This window comes from Ictalurus furcatus, chromosome 1, assembly GCF_023375685.1.
Source record: "Ictalurus furcatus strain D&B chromosome 1, Billie_1.0, whole genome shotgun sequence".
NCBI lineage: Eukaryota > Metazoa > Chordata > Actinopteri > Siluriformes > Ictaluridae > Ictalurus > Ictalurus furcatus.
This window is the reverse complement of record NC_071255.1, coordinates 9,697,622-9,719,660: the sequence shown is the minus strand read 5'-3', so window position 1 is coordinate 9,719,660 and position 22,039 is coordinate 9,697,622. Positions and strand designations below refer to the sequence as shown.

The 22,039-nt window shown below is 41.8% G+C and overlaps 1 protein-coding gene across 5 annotated transcripts in view; it reads right to left on the bottom strand.

Annotated features, from left to right (window-relative positions):
• Positions 1-128: 128 nt before the first annotated feature.
• The window catches only part of shc1 (SHC (Src homology 2 domain containing) transforming protein 1), a 42,684-nt gene continuing 20,773 nt past the window's right edge, over positions 129-22,039 (bottom strand). For 2 of the 5 annotated variants that reach the window (XM_053623867.1, XM_053623875.1), the window contains 12 exons: positions 11,979-12,143; positions 10,099-10,169; positions 9,317-9,380; positions 7,651-7,770; positions 6,780-6,833; positions 6,376-6,427; positions 5,973-6,099; positions 5,363-5,522; positions 4,202-4,259; positions 3,944-4,057; positions 3,053-3,285; positions 129-2,812 (listed from right to left, as the gene is read on the bottom strand). In XM_053623867.1, coding sequence (XP_053479842.1) covers positions 2,684-2,812; positions 3,053-3,285; positions 3,944-4,057; positions 4,202-4,259; positions 5,363-5,522; positions 5,973-6,099; positions 6,376-6,427; positions 6,780-6,833; positions 7,651-7,770; positions 9,317-9,380; positions 10,099-10,169; positions 11,979-12,143 — 1,347 coding nt within the window. In that variant the 3' untranslated portion in view covers positions 129-2,683. Of the gene's footprint in view, positions 2,813-3,052; positions 3,286-3,943; positions 4,058-4,201; positions 4,260-5,362; positions 5,523-5,972; positions 6,100-6,375; positions 6,428-6,779; positions 6,834-7,650; positions 7,771-9,316; positions 9,381-10,098; positions 10,170-11,978; positions 12,549-13,616; positions 14,940-22,039 lie in introns of those variants that run through there. The other 3 variants (XM_053623882.1, XM_053623887.1, XM_053623860.1) reach the window with 3 other exon arrangements.

The window sequence follows — 22,039 nt, the reverse complement described above, 5'->3', positions numbered from 1 at the left end:
GCCCATTCTCATGAAGGGTGCCAGTAATTTTGGAGTTGACACTGCGTGCACATACTGTTAATCATGTGAAATGTGAAGAACTGCAGATTTAGGAAAAAAGTAAGCCAAATTATAAAACACACTCAACATCTGTATTGATAATGCATTTATATATGCAATCTATAGTTCAAGATACACATGTAAACATGTATGCCCCCCCCCCCCCCCCAAAAAAAAGAACATTAAAGGCATATTAAAATAAATCAAAAAGAAAAGGCAACATAAAAAAAAACAAGTCTTGTGCTGGTAAGGCAAAATAAACCTTTGGCCAAGAAAATGCAAAAAACAAAACAAAAAAACAAACCACAATCAGTCATAAGGTGAGTACACACGCATGAAGAAGAAAAAAAAAAAAAAAGAAGAAATAAGCCACTGTAACTATAACACAAAGACTGCAGAGGGTTTCCATGCAACAGTGTGGATTCTGTGAGGCACCCACACCCCTGGGTAGACCGTACTTGGCACTGCACCAGTCACTTTTTTTGACACCCAAGTGTTGAGTGAAGAAGTCAAATAATTTAAGACAGCAAACTGAGCCACAGACAAGAGTCTGCCTGCCCTACACATCAATGCCAATACTCTAATATTACCCACTGTGTCTAATACAGATCCACTCCTAGTTAACTAATTATGATGATATCATGTTTCCAATTACAGAATTCTTTGCACTTGAGTGGTACATTTGGTGATAAACTCAAACCCTGCAGTGAATATATGCTTTAGTAAATCTATAAGAAAGAAGTAAAAAAATCATTTTTAATTGGTTTCTTGCTTCTTCAAATCAATGCTGACATTCATAACAAGGTGGTCTGGCTTTATCCAGTCTGGGTCTTGGATGAGCTTACAAGAATTATAAACATTGTGATATGTGATATCTATGTACAGTTTATGAAGCTGGTAAGAAAACTATATCACAAGCAAGAAACATCATGAAACAATATCTAGAAGTTTTCATTAAGTCACAGCACAGCACGAACACATGAGCACTATTTACCAGCAGGATTAAGAGAATGTGCAAGGAAACAACTAAGATTACCATCAACTAAAACCTGGATCAAACTGAAACACACTTGTGTAGGAATTCCGGGAAGAAAACGTTATAAACTCGGAACGCCAATGAAGTTCTTGAGTTTTCATCTTTACTTCGACTGCATCCTAATTTGGTGGTTTTCTTGAGTGAAAAGGCACAATTCTAATAGGAACATAAAAACAGGAAATGATGGAGTGTGTTTGTTCCTTGATTATAGGGCAGTGATGATAACACATTTCATATGAAATGAATGTTACTCTAGTTCAGAAATGTGCATCATATGCAACAGGGTGTCATATTTGGATTCATTTTAGCATCGCTATCTGTTTTTTTTAAAATTATTATTATAATTATTTTACCTTTATGTCTCCTCACTCCTTTTGAGTCTCATCATTTTTAAACTTCAACTCAAGTACACACGGAGATAGATTGTCAAGGCGAACACAGATAAAAGTGAAATATACAGCTAAAAAAAATTTTTTTTTTTTAAATTTAAAAAAAAAAAAAAAGAAAAAGTTCATGATACAGGTGCTCTCGAAGATGACATCACCACAACAGGATATGCGTTACGGCGAGGACTGAACTCATCTCCCCTTTTTTGAGTCCTGATGAGCTTGGAGCAACTCTGTATACAGTCTCTCACTCTTGGTCTCTTTCATCAAGTCCATTCTGTCCAGATTGTAGGGTTCTAGATGTGTGTTGTGTTTCTTTTGATCCTCATCTCTGCTCCTTGCTGGGTTCATCGTTTCAACGAAAGTAAATATCTCTCTCTTTTTAAAAAAAAAACCCAAAAACAAAACTTCATCATATGTATAATCTACAGTATATAATCTATTCCTCTTTGCATATAGAATGATATGTGGCTTTGAAACACTCCCAAATGGTGAATGGGAGATTTATAGGAACCGCTAGGGAAGATTTCCAAGTAGGATCCTGTTTATTTTGAAGAATATGTTAATTCTAATGAATCTACCAAAAAAAGTGGCTGAATGAGTTCCCACTACTGTAATTTATATCTACTTCATGACATCAGCATCAGCATTAATGGCTAGCTACGTGTCGGTCTGTACGCAGTGATTCTGCTGGCTTTATAAACCAGAGATCTGAGAATGAATGAATGAATGAAACCAAAATACCAGTCTTTCGAGTCTCTGATTCACTTCACTTCTCTTCGGCAGTCTATGACCTTTGGAGTGTTACTGAGGGATATTTCAGCTGAACCCTTGAATGCCCAGACATCTCACGATTAACTCATACATGCCATTTTGTAGGGGACGTGACATCACATTACACCAATACCTATCCTACACCAGTCTGTTGGATTTTCTTTTTTTGGCTCGTTTTCCCCATTGGAGTCTCGCTTTTATTCTTACAGCTTAATCTGTAGGCTGTGAAATTCTCTTGGTCCATGAGTCCAATGATCGCATCACTTCCAAGCTTCATTATGGATGGACAGAGCTTACTTTTGTTACTATTTTTTTCTTGTTGTTGCTCATCCTCTCTGCAAAAAAAGTGAGACGATCTCTGGAAAAGTCTAATTACAAGAGATTGAGAAGGAAGGAGACACCATGGCAGAAGAAGAACAGTGTGTGTGTGTGTAAGTGTGTGTGACACTTAGGCTCTGCGTTCCACTGGTTGCTGCAGGCACACCTCACTTCCGGCAGATACGATTGGCAGCCGGTTGTCCATGTGATAACTGATCAGGTGACTGACGCTTTCAAAGCGATGGTCTTTGGTACGAACCTACAAAAGAGAGACGAGAGAGGGAGGATGAGACGGAAATCAAAAACAGCCAGCCACGCTGGTATAGTAACAACATCCACAATAACACTGTATTGAATTTTGGAATATGCCACATAACCCATGATCATCATCATCACATGGCTTTTAATGAATACACAAAATCTCTTTGAGATAATCATCAACTTCCCCCCCACCCAACTCATTCCCTCTCCAGCTCCTCCTTTATCCCCTCATTCTCACCACTCCCTCCGGGTCCACCAGCAGCAGGTGTTTGGGTTGGCCTCCTTGCTGGCCCGTGAGCACGTACTGGCCTGGTGTGGTACCCGACTCACGCACAAGAAAGTCGCCATCTTTGCTCAGCAGCTTCTCTGCCTTCTTGCGGCTCAGGGAACCGTGAAACCAGGGCTCACTCTGCAGCTGCTGAGCCAGAGGAGGCACTGAGCCTGACACGCTGAGGGCATCATCAAAGGGCTCTGTAGATAAGGGTAATATATAAACAATAAAGCTTGACGACGTGTGCTTTTATAGGAAAATAATGAATGATGGCTTGGTGCGACGAAGCCGAGTTATTGACAGTGATTTATTCCTTTTGTACCACGGCAATTTTCCAGTGCTTACAATTTCTAACTTTATTGGACACCTCATATTTAAACGTTTTAGTTCCATTTAATGTTGTGGAATGTCCATGAGACAAGTAAGTTAATGTTTTTACTTGTAGTAAAGCAGCTCTAAATCATTCTCTCACCAGCCTTTCTTTTTCACCCGTCTTTTGACGTTAATAACCAAAAAATGCCATGAGATCAAAATGCGCAAAATTGTTTATTCTTAGCCTTTATTCGTAGGTTACGTGGCGCATCTGCCATACAAGTCCCTGTCAATTAGTTGTTGCTATAGACATGATAACGTATTCGAATTAGTGCCTTAATATAAACCTGTGATTTGCATTCCAGCCAAAGCGGTCAGAGTCAATTAATCAACACCTTTTAACCAATCAGAGAGATTCAACTGCGCTGTGGCGTGAATACCATTCACACTAAGTCCAACAGATCCCACTGATGAACGGTTCACGAAGTAAAACTATAAAGTCCAGGAAAGCTAGAAGCTCAGCGTTTGAGGGTAATTTTTACTCACTCATGTCGAAAGCATCTCTGTGAGCACTGCCATTAGCGGAGGCCACTTGAGGGCGGGATTTATCCACGTTGACATACGAGGGGTCATCAAACAGGCCACCTTCTTTTGCTCCCACTGAATAAGATGTGAAAAGAGAGAAAATAAGAGAAGTGGGAATAGTCATTAGAGCAGTGACCTTCAGAGCAATGCTGTGAGCACTGCTAGCATTTAGAGGGCACTGATGACAATAGTGACAAAAATACTGTAACAGATACTGACCTGGCAGTGGAGGTAGAGGATGCTTATGGATGTCATTTACTCCAGGCTGGCCATAGGGCTGCAAACACATAGAAAGAAACAGCGTATTAGGTTACCTATGTTTACCATCATTTTATATGTGACCTAGCTCCTTCCTGCAATAATCATCATGAATAATCATGAGCACTGCTAATTTACCTCTTAGCTATAATCATGTTCAGGCTACACTGTTTGCATATAAAGTACATTTTAAAAAAATTATTTTAGCTATTATATCAGGGTGTCCAATCTTATCCGGAAAGGGCCGGTGGGGGTGCGGGTTTTCATTCCACTCAAAACAGAAGACACACCTGAGTCTATTGAAAGCCTGATTAAACAGCTAGAATCAGGTGTGGCACCTGCTTGATTGGAATGAAAACCTGAACCCCCCACCGTCCCTTTGCGGATAAGACTGGACACCTGTGTATTATAAAAATACCTTATTTCCACCTCACAGTGTTGTACGACACAGTACACTTCTCTAATCTGAATCCTGAACTATGCGCAAGTACCTGTGTCCATTTTCCCCTCACATACTGGTACCTGTGAAAACAGGACTTCTCTGGAGGTTCTATTAAATTCTATAAAGGTTGCTTTGATGATGTTTTTTCTAGCTCCACCAATATATCCCTTTTCAATTCTGTTAGTACCCTGATAAGAAGGCTAACCTAGCATTAACATTAGCAGTGAATTTGGCTGCAGGTCATTTAGTAATGGAAAATGTCTGGTGGAAAAGTGATGTAAGTGATGGGAACTAATTAGGCCACTAATACAGTCAAACTAGTCACCACTGTGGGGTGCAGTTAAGTAAGTGGGGCGGCGTGGGGAAAAAACCCAAAACAAAATAAACAAAAAAAAAAAAAAAAAAAAAAAAAAAAAAACCACAGTTGAAGCCAACTACAGGCAGCTGCACATTGTGTAAGACTCCATTGGGAAATATTTTCCTTTAATTGAAAACGTCTGTTTTAATGTTGTTGGGTTTTTTTTTCCCATATATATATATATATATATGCATTACAGGACTGTTTTTTTTTTTTTTTTCCCAGTCCTGCTACAGAATTTGTAGCCTGTGTGCAGCTGTTAACTGAACTACAGTCACTCTCATGGTCTACAACATGCACATGAAAACACCAAACAGCTCACTAGTGTGGCTCCTGTGCTGTGTCCAGGACGAGTTCTCATGTCCACCAGGCCTCCTGGGGGTGGCTGTTTCCCAGGAAAGTTATTATAGTACGGAACGTCTTGGGGAGGTGCAAAGTCCTCTTCTTCCTCCTCCCATGCTGAGCCATCAAAAGGAGCCATCCTGGGACAGAGAGAGAGAGAGAGAGAGAGAGAGAGAGAGAGAGAGAGAGAGAGAGAGATTAATTTATTAATCGCACACAAGACTAACACTCATTTCTGTCTGCTAAACTGCTTTGGTCTCCTTGTTTGGCTAGTCATTGGATTAACTAACCTTTTCAGTAAAACATACTCTAAGAATAATAATAATAATAATAATAATAACAATAACAACAACAACAACAAAAACAATATACAACTAGATTCCCTGAGGATATTTCTGTACCCTCAATAGACAATGGCACTATTCACTGTGCATATTTACAGGTTACATAAACAAAGGCTTGTGTGAATAATATGCAGCTGTGAATACAGCTGTATACTATCCATCTCCACACACAAAGGAATGTTGTGCTAACAAACACATGCATGCGCGCGCACACACACACACACACACACACACACACACACACACCTGTCGTGTGGGGTGACAAGTTTAGGGGGGTTCTTCAGATACTGCTTGAAACGCAGCTCAAAGGCCTGTCCAATGGTGCTTATCACTTCCTGGGCCAAGCCTTCAGAACACTCCAGGATGTGGCACGCTACCACACAGGAAGTTGAGACACGTCGTGACAGGATCAAGACAACGTGAAACGCAACAGCATGTATGATACTTGTGAGCTACAAGTGTAAAATCCAAATAATGGGAAAAAAAACCAGATTTACAAAGACTACAAATATTTTGATTTGTGCTTTTTTTTCCCCCTGTAATCAGCACATTTACATTTCATGGTTGTCTGTGAGGCACAGCTACAAAACTGCTAACATGCCTAAAATAAATTAGGAAGGAAACATTCCCAGGTAACATTTAGGCTTACCCCTCTGGTTGACAGGGTCTTTGGCTACGTAGGCTACATATTCTGCCGTGTCCTAAAAACAAGAGAGGAAGACGAGGATGAAGAGTAGGAAGCGAGGAGAACATTTACGCTATGGTGAGAGAGCTTTAGTTTGTAGAAAGTATAAATAAAAGGAAAAAGGACAAAAGAAGAAGAAGAAGAAGAAGAAGAAGAAGAAGAAGAAAGTGAGGAAAGTTAACTGAGTTACAGGAGAATCTATTCATCACTAGGGGGAGAGAAACTACATGTGAACAAGAAGGGATGAGCTCAAACCACAGGACAGGGCAGGAGAGCCGAACAGGTACCGAAGGAGAAAAATAAGATGCAGGAGAAAAAGATGGACGCGTAAAAAGAAAAGAGACAAGAGTGAAGGACATGGGACTCACTGGATCTCCTCCCGATGCAAAAGAGATGGACTGCATGTGATGGTTGGCGATAATCTGCAGGGAGACAAAAAGGTGAAGACGAATGGAGAGAGAGAGAGAGAGAGAGAGAGAGAGAGAGAGAGAGAGAGAGAGAATATGAGGTGATGGTTTAAAAAAAAGTGTGAGAGGATGAAAGTGGCAATACAGAGACATGAGAAGGAAAAAGGGGAGGGCAAAATGAGTGTATGGGGAGTCTGGGGTTTAAAATAGCAGACATTATGGATCAGATGCATCCATTTATACCAATGATTCACAACAGGCAAGTGAGACACTAGAGACATTCAATCAGCTTTTGTCTCACTGCTAAACTAATCTGAGACTCAGGTACTTGCTCATCAGCCTGGGAGTGAATGTGTTCCTGCTTCAGTGTGAAAATGGTGAGGCTACATTCATAAAGATCCATTACAAACAAACATCGACAACCTATGAAACCTGACAAATTTGCTCTAGGGCATCAACTTATATGCGCCACAATGCCGAAATTATGGTACTGGTTTGTTCACGTACAAAATGGATTGCAAATTTGAAAATGAACACAGTCAGATACACGTAACACTACCTTTTAATGCGACCATAAATAAGCCACGTAAGTGGGTGGCAGGCATCCATTTGGGACAGGCCTTTGCTCATGAGTAGGCAAATATTGCACGAAATGCTGCCTACCTAGAGAGCTGCCTTGACCCAACATGTCAATTAACAGCTCATCATATTTGCAATTTTTTTATTTTTATTATTTTATCATAGCCTGGAGAAAGAAAACCGGTATTGGTATTTGATAGGGCCCACCTTAGCTGGCTTTCACCATCTTATTTTTCTCGGACTACTCTCTGACCTGTTTGCAGTCGGTTGTCTGTAGGTTCAAGCTGTTCGTTGACACAGTGAGGTTGATTGTCATTCCAGCAAACCGGAGGTTACTCTTTCCTAGGATAGAGGTCAGACACCGGGATGTAGGCTGGAGACAGATACAGACAGAGAGAGACAGAGAAAAATGATGAATATTTCCTATATTGCTATGCCACACCATTATTCACACTTACACCACAGCACTCGATTCTCTTGGTCAGGTGTTGATTCATTATGTACAGCGGTAAGAATCGAACAGCAACTGTGTTCGATTAATGTGCTCACTCTAAAACTTTACTGTTTCTATAGTAACAATGTGCACAGTGATTACATATACAGAGCCATCCATTCAGTGGTGGGGGCAGTGGTGGCTTGGCGGTTAAGGCTCTGGGTTACTGATCGGAAGGTCGGGGGTTCAAACTGCCACTGTTGGGCCCCTGAGCAAGGCCCTTAACCATCTCTGCTCCAGGGGCGCTGTATCATGGCTGACCCTGCACTCTGACCCCAGCTTCCTGACATGCTGGGGTATGCGAAGAAAAGGATTTCACGGTGCATATGTATATATGATCAATAAAGACTCATTATCATTATTATCATTATCCATTTTCTGTGGCCTGTGCCAAAAGAACCCGGGCCCACAAGGCAGACGACACCTTGGATGGGGCGGGATTTGAGGCGGACAGGCTAACCACTAAGCCACACAAACAAATTTAATTGCAAAGGTTTTCGCTGCGGGTTTTTGGAAGGCGTCTCTTGCATCAGCGCTACAGTTAGTGCGGAAGCCGTATCGTTACGTTTTCTACTATGCGAACGTCTTGAGGGTGGAGAGCTTTGTGTTTTGCCTGCTCCCGTTATGACAAGCTGCGTTTTTAACTTCAAGATAAAGAATAAAGGAGAAGCTGATGAGGAAATGACTGTTTATAGCTGTTATCGTGCAGGTTACACAACTTTAAATGTAACTATACACAGATTAAAATATATGACGTTCTTTAATAATAAGTTTTTAGTGCTGGTAAACTGCTCACAGAGTCACAGCAAGAGAAGGAAAGAACAGATTGCTCTGGGAGCGTCTGAATCACATTCTGGCTCTTTTCTCTCACGCGCTTTTCCTCTCTGGATGTAGACAGGGTCAGTTTGACCCATACGCCACAAAAATGTAGCAGTCAGTGCTATAAAAATATTTTTTTTTAAAAAGGGCAGACAAACAGACTCAAACTGAGAACAAACTACAAATAGAGCACAGAAACAGACAGAAAATCAGGTAGGATGATCACAGAAGATGACATGATGTGGAGGATTCTTGAGTGTGTGTGTGTGTGGTTCTGCATACGCTGTGCTATGCCGTAACTTTGTGTTCATTGACAATACAACCGCCTTCCTTTGCGTATTTTGTCGATCTGTGATGCACCTTGCTCTTCTTTTTCTGTCCAAATCTAACGGACAAACTCTTGCCCTTGTGCCATTTGCTGTTTTAATGATCTAATCCTGCTACATGTATTCTATAACCCCGATGGACATGTTTCTGTCTTATAGTCCTGTCGAACACTGTAGTCCAACACTTAGAGACGGCGTGTTAAACGGCTGCTGTATCAGCACACTGGAGAGAAGTGAACGGTGATTAAATGCTGGGTGAATATTAGTTTAGTGCTGAATACCTTCCTCCTGCGTTGAGCTCCTTTGGCACCTGGTACTGCCTCACACACCACTGAGATTGCCTCCCTGAAAAACACAGAACGCAGAGTTACTCTCACACAAACAGTCGCAGGCAATGTGTGTGCGCACACGCACTAATCAGATTATTAGACATAGATTTCCATCATGGTTTATTTATTTATCTTTTTTCCCATTCCCCACACTATTTCACACTATTGCATAGTATTAGATTAGATCTCTCTTCACACACACACTCACTCCTTCCCTCTAAATAAAGTAAACAATTTGAAAACAGGATCATGCTTGCATTTAAAAAAAAAAAGCCTGGTTTATTCAGTAAGTAGTTCTTTGTAACCAGACACACAAACTTTAGCACTCGAATGGTAGGACAACGAAACAAAAAAACGGGAGAAACCACAAAGATTCCAGAGGCTTCCAGATGCTTCTATAATAAGAGTATGTGGCAGGCAGCAAGGCAGGGATGATGGCATTCGAATGTTCCTTTTTCGAACACAGACATCCGTTCGGTACAGGATATAAAAAAAGAATTGAAAAGAGAAAGACGTCTCTCTCTCTCGCTTCCTCTCTGCCATGATCCCTCCCTTGCCATCCCTGACCACAACATGAGAGGAGAGGTATATGAGAGCAGGAGATTAATATTTAATTGAAGGAGAGCCTTTTATCCACCATAGTAGCAGTGTGTCTGCACTGATATGCATGCAATGAACCTAAGATTTTCGACAGAAAACACACACACGAATGTGTGTCTGAGTGCGAGTTTTACCTGGTAACCTGAGTTCTGGTGTTGAAGTCCAGTGCCCTCATTGACTGCAGCACCTCCACGCAACCCATGTACTGCAGGAAAATGAAGTAAAAATACACAATGGTACATGTTAGCATAGACCACTTCCTGTATCTACCCACACACAAACCAAGCATGGAGATGAGATAAACAGCAACCAAGACAAACACTACCTCCTGTCTTACTGTGCAAAAAAAGGTATAAATCTGGATACAAAACTAAATAAATAAATAAAACACACACAAAAAGCAAACAAAGACTATAGCTGCAGAATAAACATATCTAATTACAGGTTAAATCTAGTCATGGACTAAACCGTAATATAGCGAGTCAACACTCCAAAGGTTGGGCTGTGGGTTTAGGCTTGATTTGGGTCTGATTAAAGAGGAAGGAAATTATTTCAAAAATTATTAACACTTTTCAGTACAGTCATTTCTACAGTTTAGTAGCTAATTCATTAAATGATTGAAGATGGTCTCATTATTGCACTTTATCGTGTGTATGTGTATATATATATAATTCCACAATGTTGGACTTAAAATGGAAAAGTGGTACATAATTTAAGATTTATTTTTACCCCCCCCCCTTCTCCCTAAATTGGTCTTAGCCAATTCCCACCCACCAGCCAGCTCTTTCCTATCAAACAACAGCTACCAACTAGAAATGATGAAGGCTATCACGTGCTTCCTCCAAGAGATGTAAACCACATCTTTTTGAACAGCTGCTCACCACCGTCTTCTGTTCACAGAAGCCCGCGATTGGCTAATATTGCTTTGATTGACAGGGGAGAGAAAGAACCCAGAGCCTCCTGCCCAGAGCCAATCTCTCTTGGCCTCCTGGAGACAGATGGCTTTGGCATCCCTGGGATTCAGACTTGTTTTTTCCTTTTTTTTTTTTTGGTTGTACTACTCAGGAGCTCTCAAGATCACTAATATTGTTACCATATCATAATATCCTAAGTAGGAATGTCCCCAACTATGGCCTCATTTCAAAGTCTTCTTCAGCATGTATTGAATCCAGTCTTTCCGGCTTCTGCTAGTTTTCGTTAATTTTTTTAGCAGATTAGATTTTAGAGCACCGTGATGACCAATGAAGCCCAATCATTCAACAGTAATTTGTTCCTGGGATGGAACCTCAGCAGGATTTGACCAGGGATGGAAGGAGGAACTACTAGACCCAAATGGCCCAAATCTGTAAGCAAGCACTTAAAACCAACCTGAATTATTGGACCTTGTCCCACAGCAAGTATTTTATGGAGCTCTGAGACATATTACACGGCAATCTCTGCCCTCAGTTATATGTGTGAAGGGATGCATCACCCTGTTTCAGAGTAAAGACACGAAGCCAAGTTTCTTTGCAGCTGCTGTCTGTACATCATGAGTCAGAGGATCAGTAATGCACAAAAAATGACACAGAATTGCAGCGAATTATGATACTGTATGGGGAATGGTTTTGAGAGTTGAGAAAAAGCAGAGGAAGTCGTATGAACTACTCGAAATAAGTCATTATCATATGAAAAGTGACTAAAAACGTGTCATATATTATTGATAAATATTAAAAAGATGAAATAATCCGTTTTACAGGACTTGGTAAGACGATTCTTAACAGCTGAACTTTTAACGGTCCCAGTGGTGTTGCTGTAATGGGTGGTTATTTAATCGTTATATTTTAGTTATATAATCAGGAAGAACTGTATTGTCCAAGTAAGATTTCATTCACAAAGAATCTGATTTGGCAATTGCTCCATTAACACAGACTAAACCGTAACAAAGAAGTGAAATAGAAAGAAAATAATGGATAAAATAAAATGAAATAGAACATGTATTCCATAACCCCAAAGATTTTAGCGAAAATCATCTTACCCGAACGGTGTAGCTGACACCGGTGGTGCTGACCACATTATCGGAGTGCAGCCATCCTCGCGTGGGCTTGTTGACGAAGGAGCCATGGCGCGTCCACTCGTCGCCCCCGAGCTGGCCCCCTTCCACACGGGCCCTCCGCGACGCGCCACCCAGCCGGTTCATGTCCTGTGGGGGACGAGGAGGAGGAGAAGGAGCCATTAGAGGAAGGAGAGTAGGAGGAGGAGGAGGAGGAGTAGAAGCAGAGGAAGAGGAGGAGGTGCTGGGTGTCTCCTGGGGCCTGCTGGAAGCCTTCAGGCCGGGGAGAAGGGTGGCAGACATGCCCAGTCGCAGGGAGCCCATCCTGGGAAAGAAGGAGCACAGCGTAGTGGGGCTGTTCTCAGCTGGCCGAGGGGACGTCGGGGGCAGGATGGGGGCGAGCGACGAGGAAGACAGAGATGAAGCAATGCTCGGAGGAGTAAGAGGGGTGAGGGGAGCTGAGGAAGGGAGAGAAGGATTAGAGGCTGCCTCGTCTGTAGAACTGAACGAGTCACTCCTGAAGGGGGTGTATTTAGTTTTGGGGACGAGTTCCATTTTCCACTCGTCTAACAGTTTCGCTCCAAATCGAACAGGCTTTAGGTTCTCTTTAGGTCTCTCCAAGTGTCTCTCTCAAATAAATCGCAAACAGGTCCTCTCTTTTCTGTTACAGTTCCTTGTTTATCTCCGACTACTGCTCCGTTCATTTTTGGACCAAATAAACGACAGTGTTTTTGCTCGCCCGGTTCGTTAAAAAAGTCGAACGTGAGAAATGGGGACGGGGAGAAAGACTATAAAGTAAAGAGAATAAAAAGTGTTTCCTGTCAAGTTCCAGATCACACAGACTTTGACATCAGTGTAGTCACACAGTGCGTGTTAATGGTCTGTGAGAGAGTGTTTGCATCAGATCTTAGCCTGCATAGAGAGAATCATAATTCACATTTTATATTCGCATCATTAGAGCACCATAAGCTCTACTGAAGAACCTCAGCATGATTGTCTTCTTAATGTCAGTTTGTTGGTGTCTTTTAATGGCCTTGCACTTTACACTAAAATGAAAGCAAAAATAAATTCTTTGATATTTGGGGTGTGTTTTGGTTTCTATGAGTGAGGCGGACCTATAATAGCTTTTATCTGAAAGAGTCCCATAAAAAACTATTAGCTGCAACTGAGACTCTAAGAGAAGAGGTTTCCAATAGACAGACAGATCAATACTAAGAGAGAGAGAGAGAGAGAGAGAGAGAGAGAGAGAGAGAGAGAGAGAGAGAGAAAACTGAACACTGTCGGGTCGGATAATCTACCTCAAGGTTGAGTAGATTCCGATTGAAGAATTACACAGATCCAAGTACATAACTTCTTAGTGGTTTAAAGACTTATGTCCTGGTTAATAGTGCTATATATAAATTGTCTCAATCAAATCCTTAAGAACTAAATGATATAAATCAGTCCTTGTGATAAAAGAATACTGTAAACTGTACAGTGCAGTGTAAAGGAACGTTGTACTAGATCAAGAACACAGAAAGACAGAAAGCACCGTTCTATCCTGGATCAAGCTCGCTCGGCTGATCTCTTCCCTTCTCTTTCGCCTTCTTGGTTCAAGTCACTGACATATATATTCCTTCTTACTTCTCCTTCTCCTCCTTCTTTCTCCAGATGATTCTGGGTCCCCTGTTTTCCAGCTGTATCCTCTCTCTTTCTTTCTCCTCTTCCTCTCGCCTCTTCCAAATCACTTCTGGCTGAGGTTCTCTCGCTCCTTCTGTACTCTTTCCTGAGAGTTGTTCCCCTTCCCTATCCCTCCTCTCCTGGAATCCCTCCCTTAGCCTCCAGACTGTGTACTGGGCCCCGTTCTTGCTCTCCTCCTCCTCTCGTTCTTGCTCCCTCTCTCTCGCTCGTTCTCTTTCGATCACGCTCGCCCGCTTCTTCCAGATGATCTCTCTCTCCCCCGTTCCCCCGCCCACGTATTCTTTCCCGTTCTCCAGGCTGACTCTCTGTCCTTCCTTCCTTTTTGGTTAAAAAAAAACCACAGCAACTTTCAAATAATTCACTCTCAATGATTGTTTCGTGCTGGTCAATTACCGAATTCTATTACTGATAGACCAAGACTAAAAATAAGCCCCAAGTTACTTGCAAAATTGTTAAGATAATTACAGACATGACTGTTTTAGAAAAAGGTAAACTAATTGTTGAGAGCCCTGAAACTGTTCTACCAATGTTCTAGAAATCAGATCAACATATGGCTATTAGAAAAGATAACACAATTAGAGCACCATTAGGAACTTTGCACATGTGTGAGCCAAGGTACATAGCTGGTCATCGTCCAACATCTGGAACATGAATTCCCACGGTACCGATAACCAGCTGCTTGTCAGTGTGACTGTCGTGAGACTTGACTGGCTCAAATCCGAAGCTCTGCCCTAAGAGATCTCCGATGAGAGGACTCATTAGAGGCGGACTGCAAAATCACTCGCTCATTATACTAAATGTCACCTCCCATCTGAGAAATAGTTCCCTCACATGGAGCAGGTCTTAATAAATCAGTTTCCTGAGAAAAAAAAACTCCATGCAGAACACAGCAGGACTTGTAACAGGGTCACAAACACTTATGAAACAACAGTCTATAAGTGCCAACTGTTCTGAATAGTTGGGAACAGTGCGTGCGCACATGCAGAACAGTCCTACAAGCACGAAGCACGGTCCAATTCCACTGCATGGATTATCAAAAACCTCAGAAGCACTTTCGGTGACTAACAGTATCTACGCTTCAGAAATCAGCCGGCCGATTTCTACCCTTTCTCTTTAGACTGTCATGTCCTCAGTGGGTTTCCCGCTTCCTACAGAAAAGCGTAAAGCATCCGCTTGACAGTACATCAACATCAGACCAGACTGTTTCTGAAATAGTAAGCTTCAGATTGTGAGTCCGATTGTTTCAGCAGAGCACCAGTGTCTATAATCAGTTATATAATTGTTACAAGTCCGTATTCGTTAGAGAACGGTACGAGTGAACAGGGACGTTCGGTGAGGCAATAACAACATGCCCTGCCCCAGAACGTGCCCACAGAAGTCCTGTGATATTAGAGACTACCCTACATTGCTCTAGGAGTGCTCTGGTGTTGCTGTGGAGTGTAATAAAAGTTGAACAAACTTGTTACTAAGCTTGTAGTGTCTTTTCAGTGCAGCTCGAAAGAGGTCCACCGAGTGCAAAAGCTTATGGTACCTCACTGAGAGTTGAATAAACGCACCAACGCTTACAAACACACGGCACGTAACATGAATTGATGCACTTCTGGAGTGTGAGCTGGACTTGGCACGCACATAGAATCCACACACACTGTATCTGTGCAAAGATCAGTGACAAAATGTGTTCTTAAGTTTATGACCAGGCGTGACAGGTGCACGGTGTACACAAAAGGAAAGAAAAAAAAGAGTTCACCGGGGTTTAATAACTCAACAATAAGATTACAAAAACATCGAGAAACAGTACACAGAGCCGAGCCTTGAACATGTTAAACCACGGCAACTCTGATGTAGCACCTGTTCATCAAGAATATGGCAGAATCCCTGTTCCAAGATGAAGCGTATAAGGTATATTTATGAGTTGTTGGCCAACAAGATTAAGGTGGATGAAGTCCCGGTAAGCCAGCTGTTGTAAGACACGCAAGACATAAAAAAGTGACTAAATAAAGTGTTAGTTAAAGAAGGATGCAACTATGTGAGGCTGCAAGTGGAAAAAAAAAAGTGCCGTTCTGGTTCACAAGAGCATGAAGAACGGACTTGTGTTGAATGTTATCGGCAGCATAGGGAGCAGTGTATGGGACAGTTTCAGTAGAAGCTTGGTTAATAAGCAGCCAAGTTTGTTTGCCTTCACAAACCTCGGTTAGCAAGGATGGACATTGTTGGCACTCCAGAAAGAAGATGAAACCTGAGTTTAACTACAACGCAAGTTAATACTGCTCTATAGTCGAGTCCAAGACCAAGATGTTTGCACCAGTAGATGGGAAATAGATATAAACCCTGACGGTCTATCCTTAATTGCCAGTGACGACAGATATGAACTAACAAATTGTACAAAAAAGTAAAAAACGAGAGATGGTGGATGGACAGAGAGAGAGAGAGAGAGAGAGAGAGAGAGAGAGAGAGAGAGAGAGAGAGAGACCCCAAAGAAAAAGAAGAAAAAAGAAAACACAAAGCACCTTGAAATCTGCTTGTTGGCTCTTATCTAAATAGTGTGAGACAGCGTGACCTTAAAAGTTTACAGCAACTTGAAACAGCGATGTTAGACTTCACGGATGCCAGCTTGTTGCCATGGTGATAGAAGGCAGCGCAGATTTGTGCCAGACGAAACCTTGACGGAACCCAAACAGAAGGCGGCGAGTTCCGCCAACACACAACCTGTCAGCCGTGGGTCGGCTAATCGGACAGTCGAGAGACTTTATGCACGCCGCGCTAGTTTAATACACACTCACTGAGAACCAAACATCTGAGACGGAAAAGTCCAGCCACTGTCTCTGCTGCCATAAAGTTGATCAATGTTGACATCTCAATGAAGACAGCACCAGACACTCGCAGAGACATAGACCCTGTTAGGGCAGCAGTCCTACGAGGAAATCAAATATTGCTCAAGAGTATGCACGCACACATGCTTCCAGCTAAAGCAGAACATTGCAAAATAATACTACTACTAATAATAAGCACAATATAGAAGAAATCTGCAACACAATGAAATAATTGAACATAGAAAACTTTTGCATAAGAGAAACCTGATTTTTCTGCATATCAGCTGTAAAGTAACACTATAAATGATGAGTGAAATTATATACAAAAAAAAAAAAAAGCTTCGCTTGGGATGCTGAGAAAAGTGAAGGCAAAATGTCAATTCTTGAGTCTCTCAATTCAAAAAGGAAAGTACTAATCAGCTATGGTTTTGTTAATACAATTTATATTCATTTGAAATTCTCTCCCTCAGTTCCCTCCCTGATAGAGGATAAGGAGCTCTTGCTGTTATCCGTTGACTTGCTTCCTCGGGCTGAAAAATGACAGAGTCATGGTTGGGCTCTCCTTCCTTTCTCGTTTCCGTGCAGATCCCTCTCTTCCCTCTTTTCTCTGGAACAAAAACAACGATGTGATCTCCCCTTTGTCTCTTCTCCTTCCCCCACGCTCTCTCATCCTCCTCGCCTCCCGACCTCCGACTGCATTTGAGCAGTGCAGCCAACTGTCCTCTGTTCTCCTCTCCTCCCTGTCTAGCACTCACTCTCTCTCTCTCTCTCTCTCTCTCACACTCTCTCTCCCCCCCCAATCTCGATGCACGTTCACACACGGATGCTGCCGCCGATTCCTGTTTCCACCTCCCTGCCTCGTTCTCCCACCCCTCCCCTCATTTCCTCCCTCACAGACTCCTTGCAGCGTCAGTCATTTATGCATTTGTGTGTGTGCCTAGCCTCCCTCTCTAATGCACGTACTTATGATGGGGGTCGGGGAGAATGGGGAATATATGGATGCCGCCACTGATGGCTGGATGGAACAAATGGAAGGAAAAAAGTCGATGCTCCTCCCATGGTAACCTAAGAGCTAGAAGGACAAAGGAAGGCTCATTGAGGATGAGTTCATTCCTCTTTCCTTCCGCTCATTTTCACATTTCCTGTTCTCTTGTTTTCCCCACTTTTAACTTCCTGTGACCTCTTCCATACCTTGAGAGAGAGGGAGCACATGACCGTAAATGAAGCAGAATGAATTCAGTCATTTCCTAAACTGAATACAAAACCCATGGATTTTGAAACAATCCCAAGGTCAAGCAAAGGATTTTCTGTTCCACACTTGCAAAGTATCCACACACAAAAAAACAAACACACTTTCTCTCTTGCTCTCCAGCAGACCAAATACCACACATCAGTATTTCGGATAAGCAACCTAAATATAGGATGATCTGAACTACATCTCCCTGAGCGCACCAGGTGAGATTCTTCACACTGCATGTAGGAATGTGTATGGAACTGTCAGAGGGAGTCGTGTCAGTTTTCATTCAGCGCTCTCACGTCACTATGCTGTGCTGAAATATCCCGCAAGACTGCCAAGAGGAAAATAAAACACACACACAGAACGAGAGAGAGGAGAGAGAGAGAGAGAGAGAGAGAGAGAGAGAGAGAGAGAGAGCGCGAGAGAGGGCGAGAGTGGGGCAGAGAGAGAGAGAGAGAGAGAGAGAGAGAGGGAGGCAGAGAGAGGGAGGGAGAGAGAGAGAGAGAGAGAGAGAGAGAGAGAGAGAGAGAAAGGAGAGAGGGGGCAGATAGATATAGTCAGTTACATAAACATTTGGACATTGGTAAAGTTACTGGTTTTTCTTTTAGCTGTCTACCACAGTATATTGTGGTTGAAATGTAGTAAGGTATATGAGCTCAAAGTTCTCCCCTTTTGAAGGGACTAAAAGTAATTGGACAAACTAACACAGTCATTAATTAAATTGTCATTTTTAATACTTAGTTGAAAGTCAGTTGCAGTCAATTACTGCCTGAAGTCTGGAATCCATAGACATCACCAGACACTGTTTTGTTTTGTTTTTCTCCCCTGGTGATGCTCTGCCAGGCCTGTACTGTAGACGTTTTCAGTTCCTGCTTGTTCTTGGGGCATTTTGCCTTTGGTTTTGCCTTCAGCAAGTGCAAAGGCGAGATTAATTGGATTCAGCAAAGGGGATTGACGTGGCCATTGCAAAACATTCCACTTTTGTGCCTTAATTAAAGTCTTGGGTTACTTTCGAAGCATGCTTTGGGTCATTGTCCACCTGCAGTGTGAAGTGTTTGGCTGAATCTCAGCAGATATTATAGCCCTAATCATGTCAGAATTCATCCTGCTGATTTTGTCAGCGGTCACATCGTCAATAAATACAATGGCGGGTACTTTTAATTTTGGTTTCCTTTGTTAGTATATAAAAGAAAAAAAAACCTGTGAATGTTTACTGCTGTGTTGCTCAATTTGTTTTTTTTTTTTCTTCTCAATGGAATATTTGGGAAAGGGAGGGGAGGAGAGAAGAAAAAAGGTGATGTTCAGCAGACATGTTTGGTAGACGTGTTCAGCAGAAATGTTTAGTTCAGCAGAAATGTTTAGTTCAGCAGAAATGTTTAGTTCTGCAGAAATGTTCAGCAAAAATGTTCAATAAAAATGAAACTGGTAATCAATAAATACAATGGAAACAGTTCTACTGACAACCATCCACGCCCACACCATATGATCAGTGATATGCTTCGGCTCATGAGCAGTTCCTTCTCTTCCCATCGTTCTGCTACAAGTTGATCTGTAAATAGGATGCTGTCTCAGAACTGTACACATTTATTTTTAGCTGTTTTTTCTCTAACTAGTTCTTCCTCTTTTTCAGGCTTACCAGTTGACTATATCTTGAGGTAAACCCTCTGTATTTAACTCTGGTGAAACCTCTTGGTTGTTGATTGTTGACAGTGACACACCTACCTCCTGGAGGGTGGTCCAACTGTTGTGAGGGGGTTTTCTTCAACAGGGAAAGAACTCTTGTGTCATCCACCACAGTTGTTTTCTGTGGCCTATGGTGTTCCTGAGCTCACCAGCGCATTCATTCTTTTCAAGAATGTACCAGAGATTTGATTTGGCCGCACCTAATGTTTTTGCTGATAGGTTTGTTTCGATTTTTCAGCCTAATGATGGCTTCCATCACTGGCAATGACAGCTCTTTGGACCTTGACAGATTCCAAATGACACACTTGAAAATCAACACTAAACCTTTTATCTGCTTACTTGTGAAGTGAAATAATGATGGAATAACACACACCTGACCATGGAACAGCTGAGAAGTCCAATTACTTTTAGTCCCTTACAAAGGGGGAGGACCAAATATAAAAAGAGTTGTAATTCCTACACCATTCAACTGATTTTTATGTAAATACCAATATCAAATTGAATCTGAAAGTCTGTACTTTGAGCTCATAATCATTATTTAATTTAAACATCTATATATTGTGGTGGACAGGTAGAATAACAAAAACTTTGTCAATGTACAAATATTTATGGACCTGATAGGTAGGTAGGTAGATACAATCAGAGAGACAGACAGAGAAATAGATGCAGAGAAAGAGACACAGAGAGAGAGACGGAATGAATCCAGGATCTGGTTTGACAAAATCTTTGACCCGTTCCACAACAGCAACAGTTCATAAAGATCATCATTTAGAACCTACAACATTAATACAAACATACATGAAACTGAATCACAGAAAAATAGTGCAAACGAGAAGAAAAGGCAGGAGGAACACTGTTAACAAATACAAAATGTCATTCAGATTTCACCTATGGAAAAAAACAAAACACAAGGCATTCATTGTAGGAACACTTCTCAGGAGAATAGTGATGAGAAACCACAACCCACAGGGCATCATGCGGTGAATAAGTTCTGCTGCCTACGTTCCGTTTCAAAGAGAGGCAGTCCCGTGTGGAAACATTGTTGAAAATGGCACCAACAATGGCACCAACAATGACACACCAGATAAACCTTTATAGATTTCATGCTTCTTAAAAAGAGGCATATGCAGCCTTGGGTGTTCCTGCTTGACAAGAGCTGGATATCCCAAAAAGAAAAAGAAAAAAAAAAGACAAAAGAAGAACTGGAGAAAGGATTCTGTCCAGAATCAGAACAAACCCGAAGGGACCAGCACCAGATCAGAACAAGACACCAGTAAACCAGCCCAAGACAAGGTTCTGGGTATAAAACTGGGGAAATGAGAAGAACAAGTGTGCCAGGAATGAGGATACACACAGGTGTATGGACATGCGGGCCGCTTTCAGACTGTTTCCCTCCACCGGGTGCATGCAAGAGTGTGACTCTGGGCATCGAGGCTGATTCTTACTCTAATGTATAGATTATGTTGTGTCTGTGCTGTTTTACGAGGGGCCGCTCTAACAGGAAGTAGTTCACAAAAGCAATGCATCGTGCCTTATGATAAATCATGGTCTGCAATGACCTATATTTTTAGCTCCCCACAACACTCGCAAAGAGTGCTTATGTTTCAGAGAGGAGTGTGCTGTACTACTATGCATAAAAAAGGCATTTGCTAGCAACTCTCTAGACTCTCCAGCCAGCTTTTGTCTGATAGCCTACTTTGACAAAGTGTACGAGACTGGCTTACTTTCCTTCACACAGCAAAAATTCCTTCGTGTGAATTATGAAAACTGAACATAAAGTACATTCTGCTGTTGCGGATCAAACTGATTTGCTGTGAAGCTGAAGAAGGGGCTGAAGCGTCTTGCGTTTTGCATGTCATTTCATTTCTATTATCATTTGAAGAGGTATATTTCAGTTGATATTAGTCTGCTCGTTTAGTAAAAAAAATTGTGTAAATTTTTCGTCGGACAAACCAAACTAAAAATTCCCGCCAGCTTTTCAAACGTTTTCGTAAGGCTGATTTTCTTTGTATTCGCACGCATATTACCAAGCACGTTCACGGTGCAGCTGAATCTCATTCAGTGGTGCTCACAAAACTCAAAAGGCAGTACTCACAAAGCTAAAAACGACAAAATGACAACTCAACAACACGATCCAAACGGAGCGTGCTCGAAATCTTCCAGCAACGCAGCTCAGCCACTTCAGTGCATTTGCTAGTCTTATTATACGAAACGGTGGCGTATAATCTGTACATCAACTTGCAGTAACAATAATAATGCTACAGTTCAAAGCTCATCAATGGAGAGTCACGTTACTGAGTCTCCTTATATGTAAATCTACAACTCTCGTAGGATAAAAACATTTTTCTGAACTAACTAGATTGTCATGAATACCATGTCCCTCGTCTAAATGCACTTGCGGATGATTTACAAATAAATTCATTCCGATCCAGTTAAATGAGGCCCATTGTTTCCAGTGTACTTTAAATGTGTCTATTAGCTCTTGATAAATGAAAGAGACTATCCGAGAAGAAAAGGTCAGCGCGGCACATGCAAAATCAAACGAGTTCATTCTGCTTAAGAGCAAATTAGCCCTAAAGTCAATAATGAACAGTAAACCAATGAGGTCTGGGAGTGTGCGAAGACATTATCAGCCT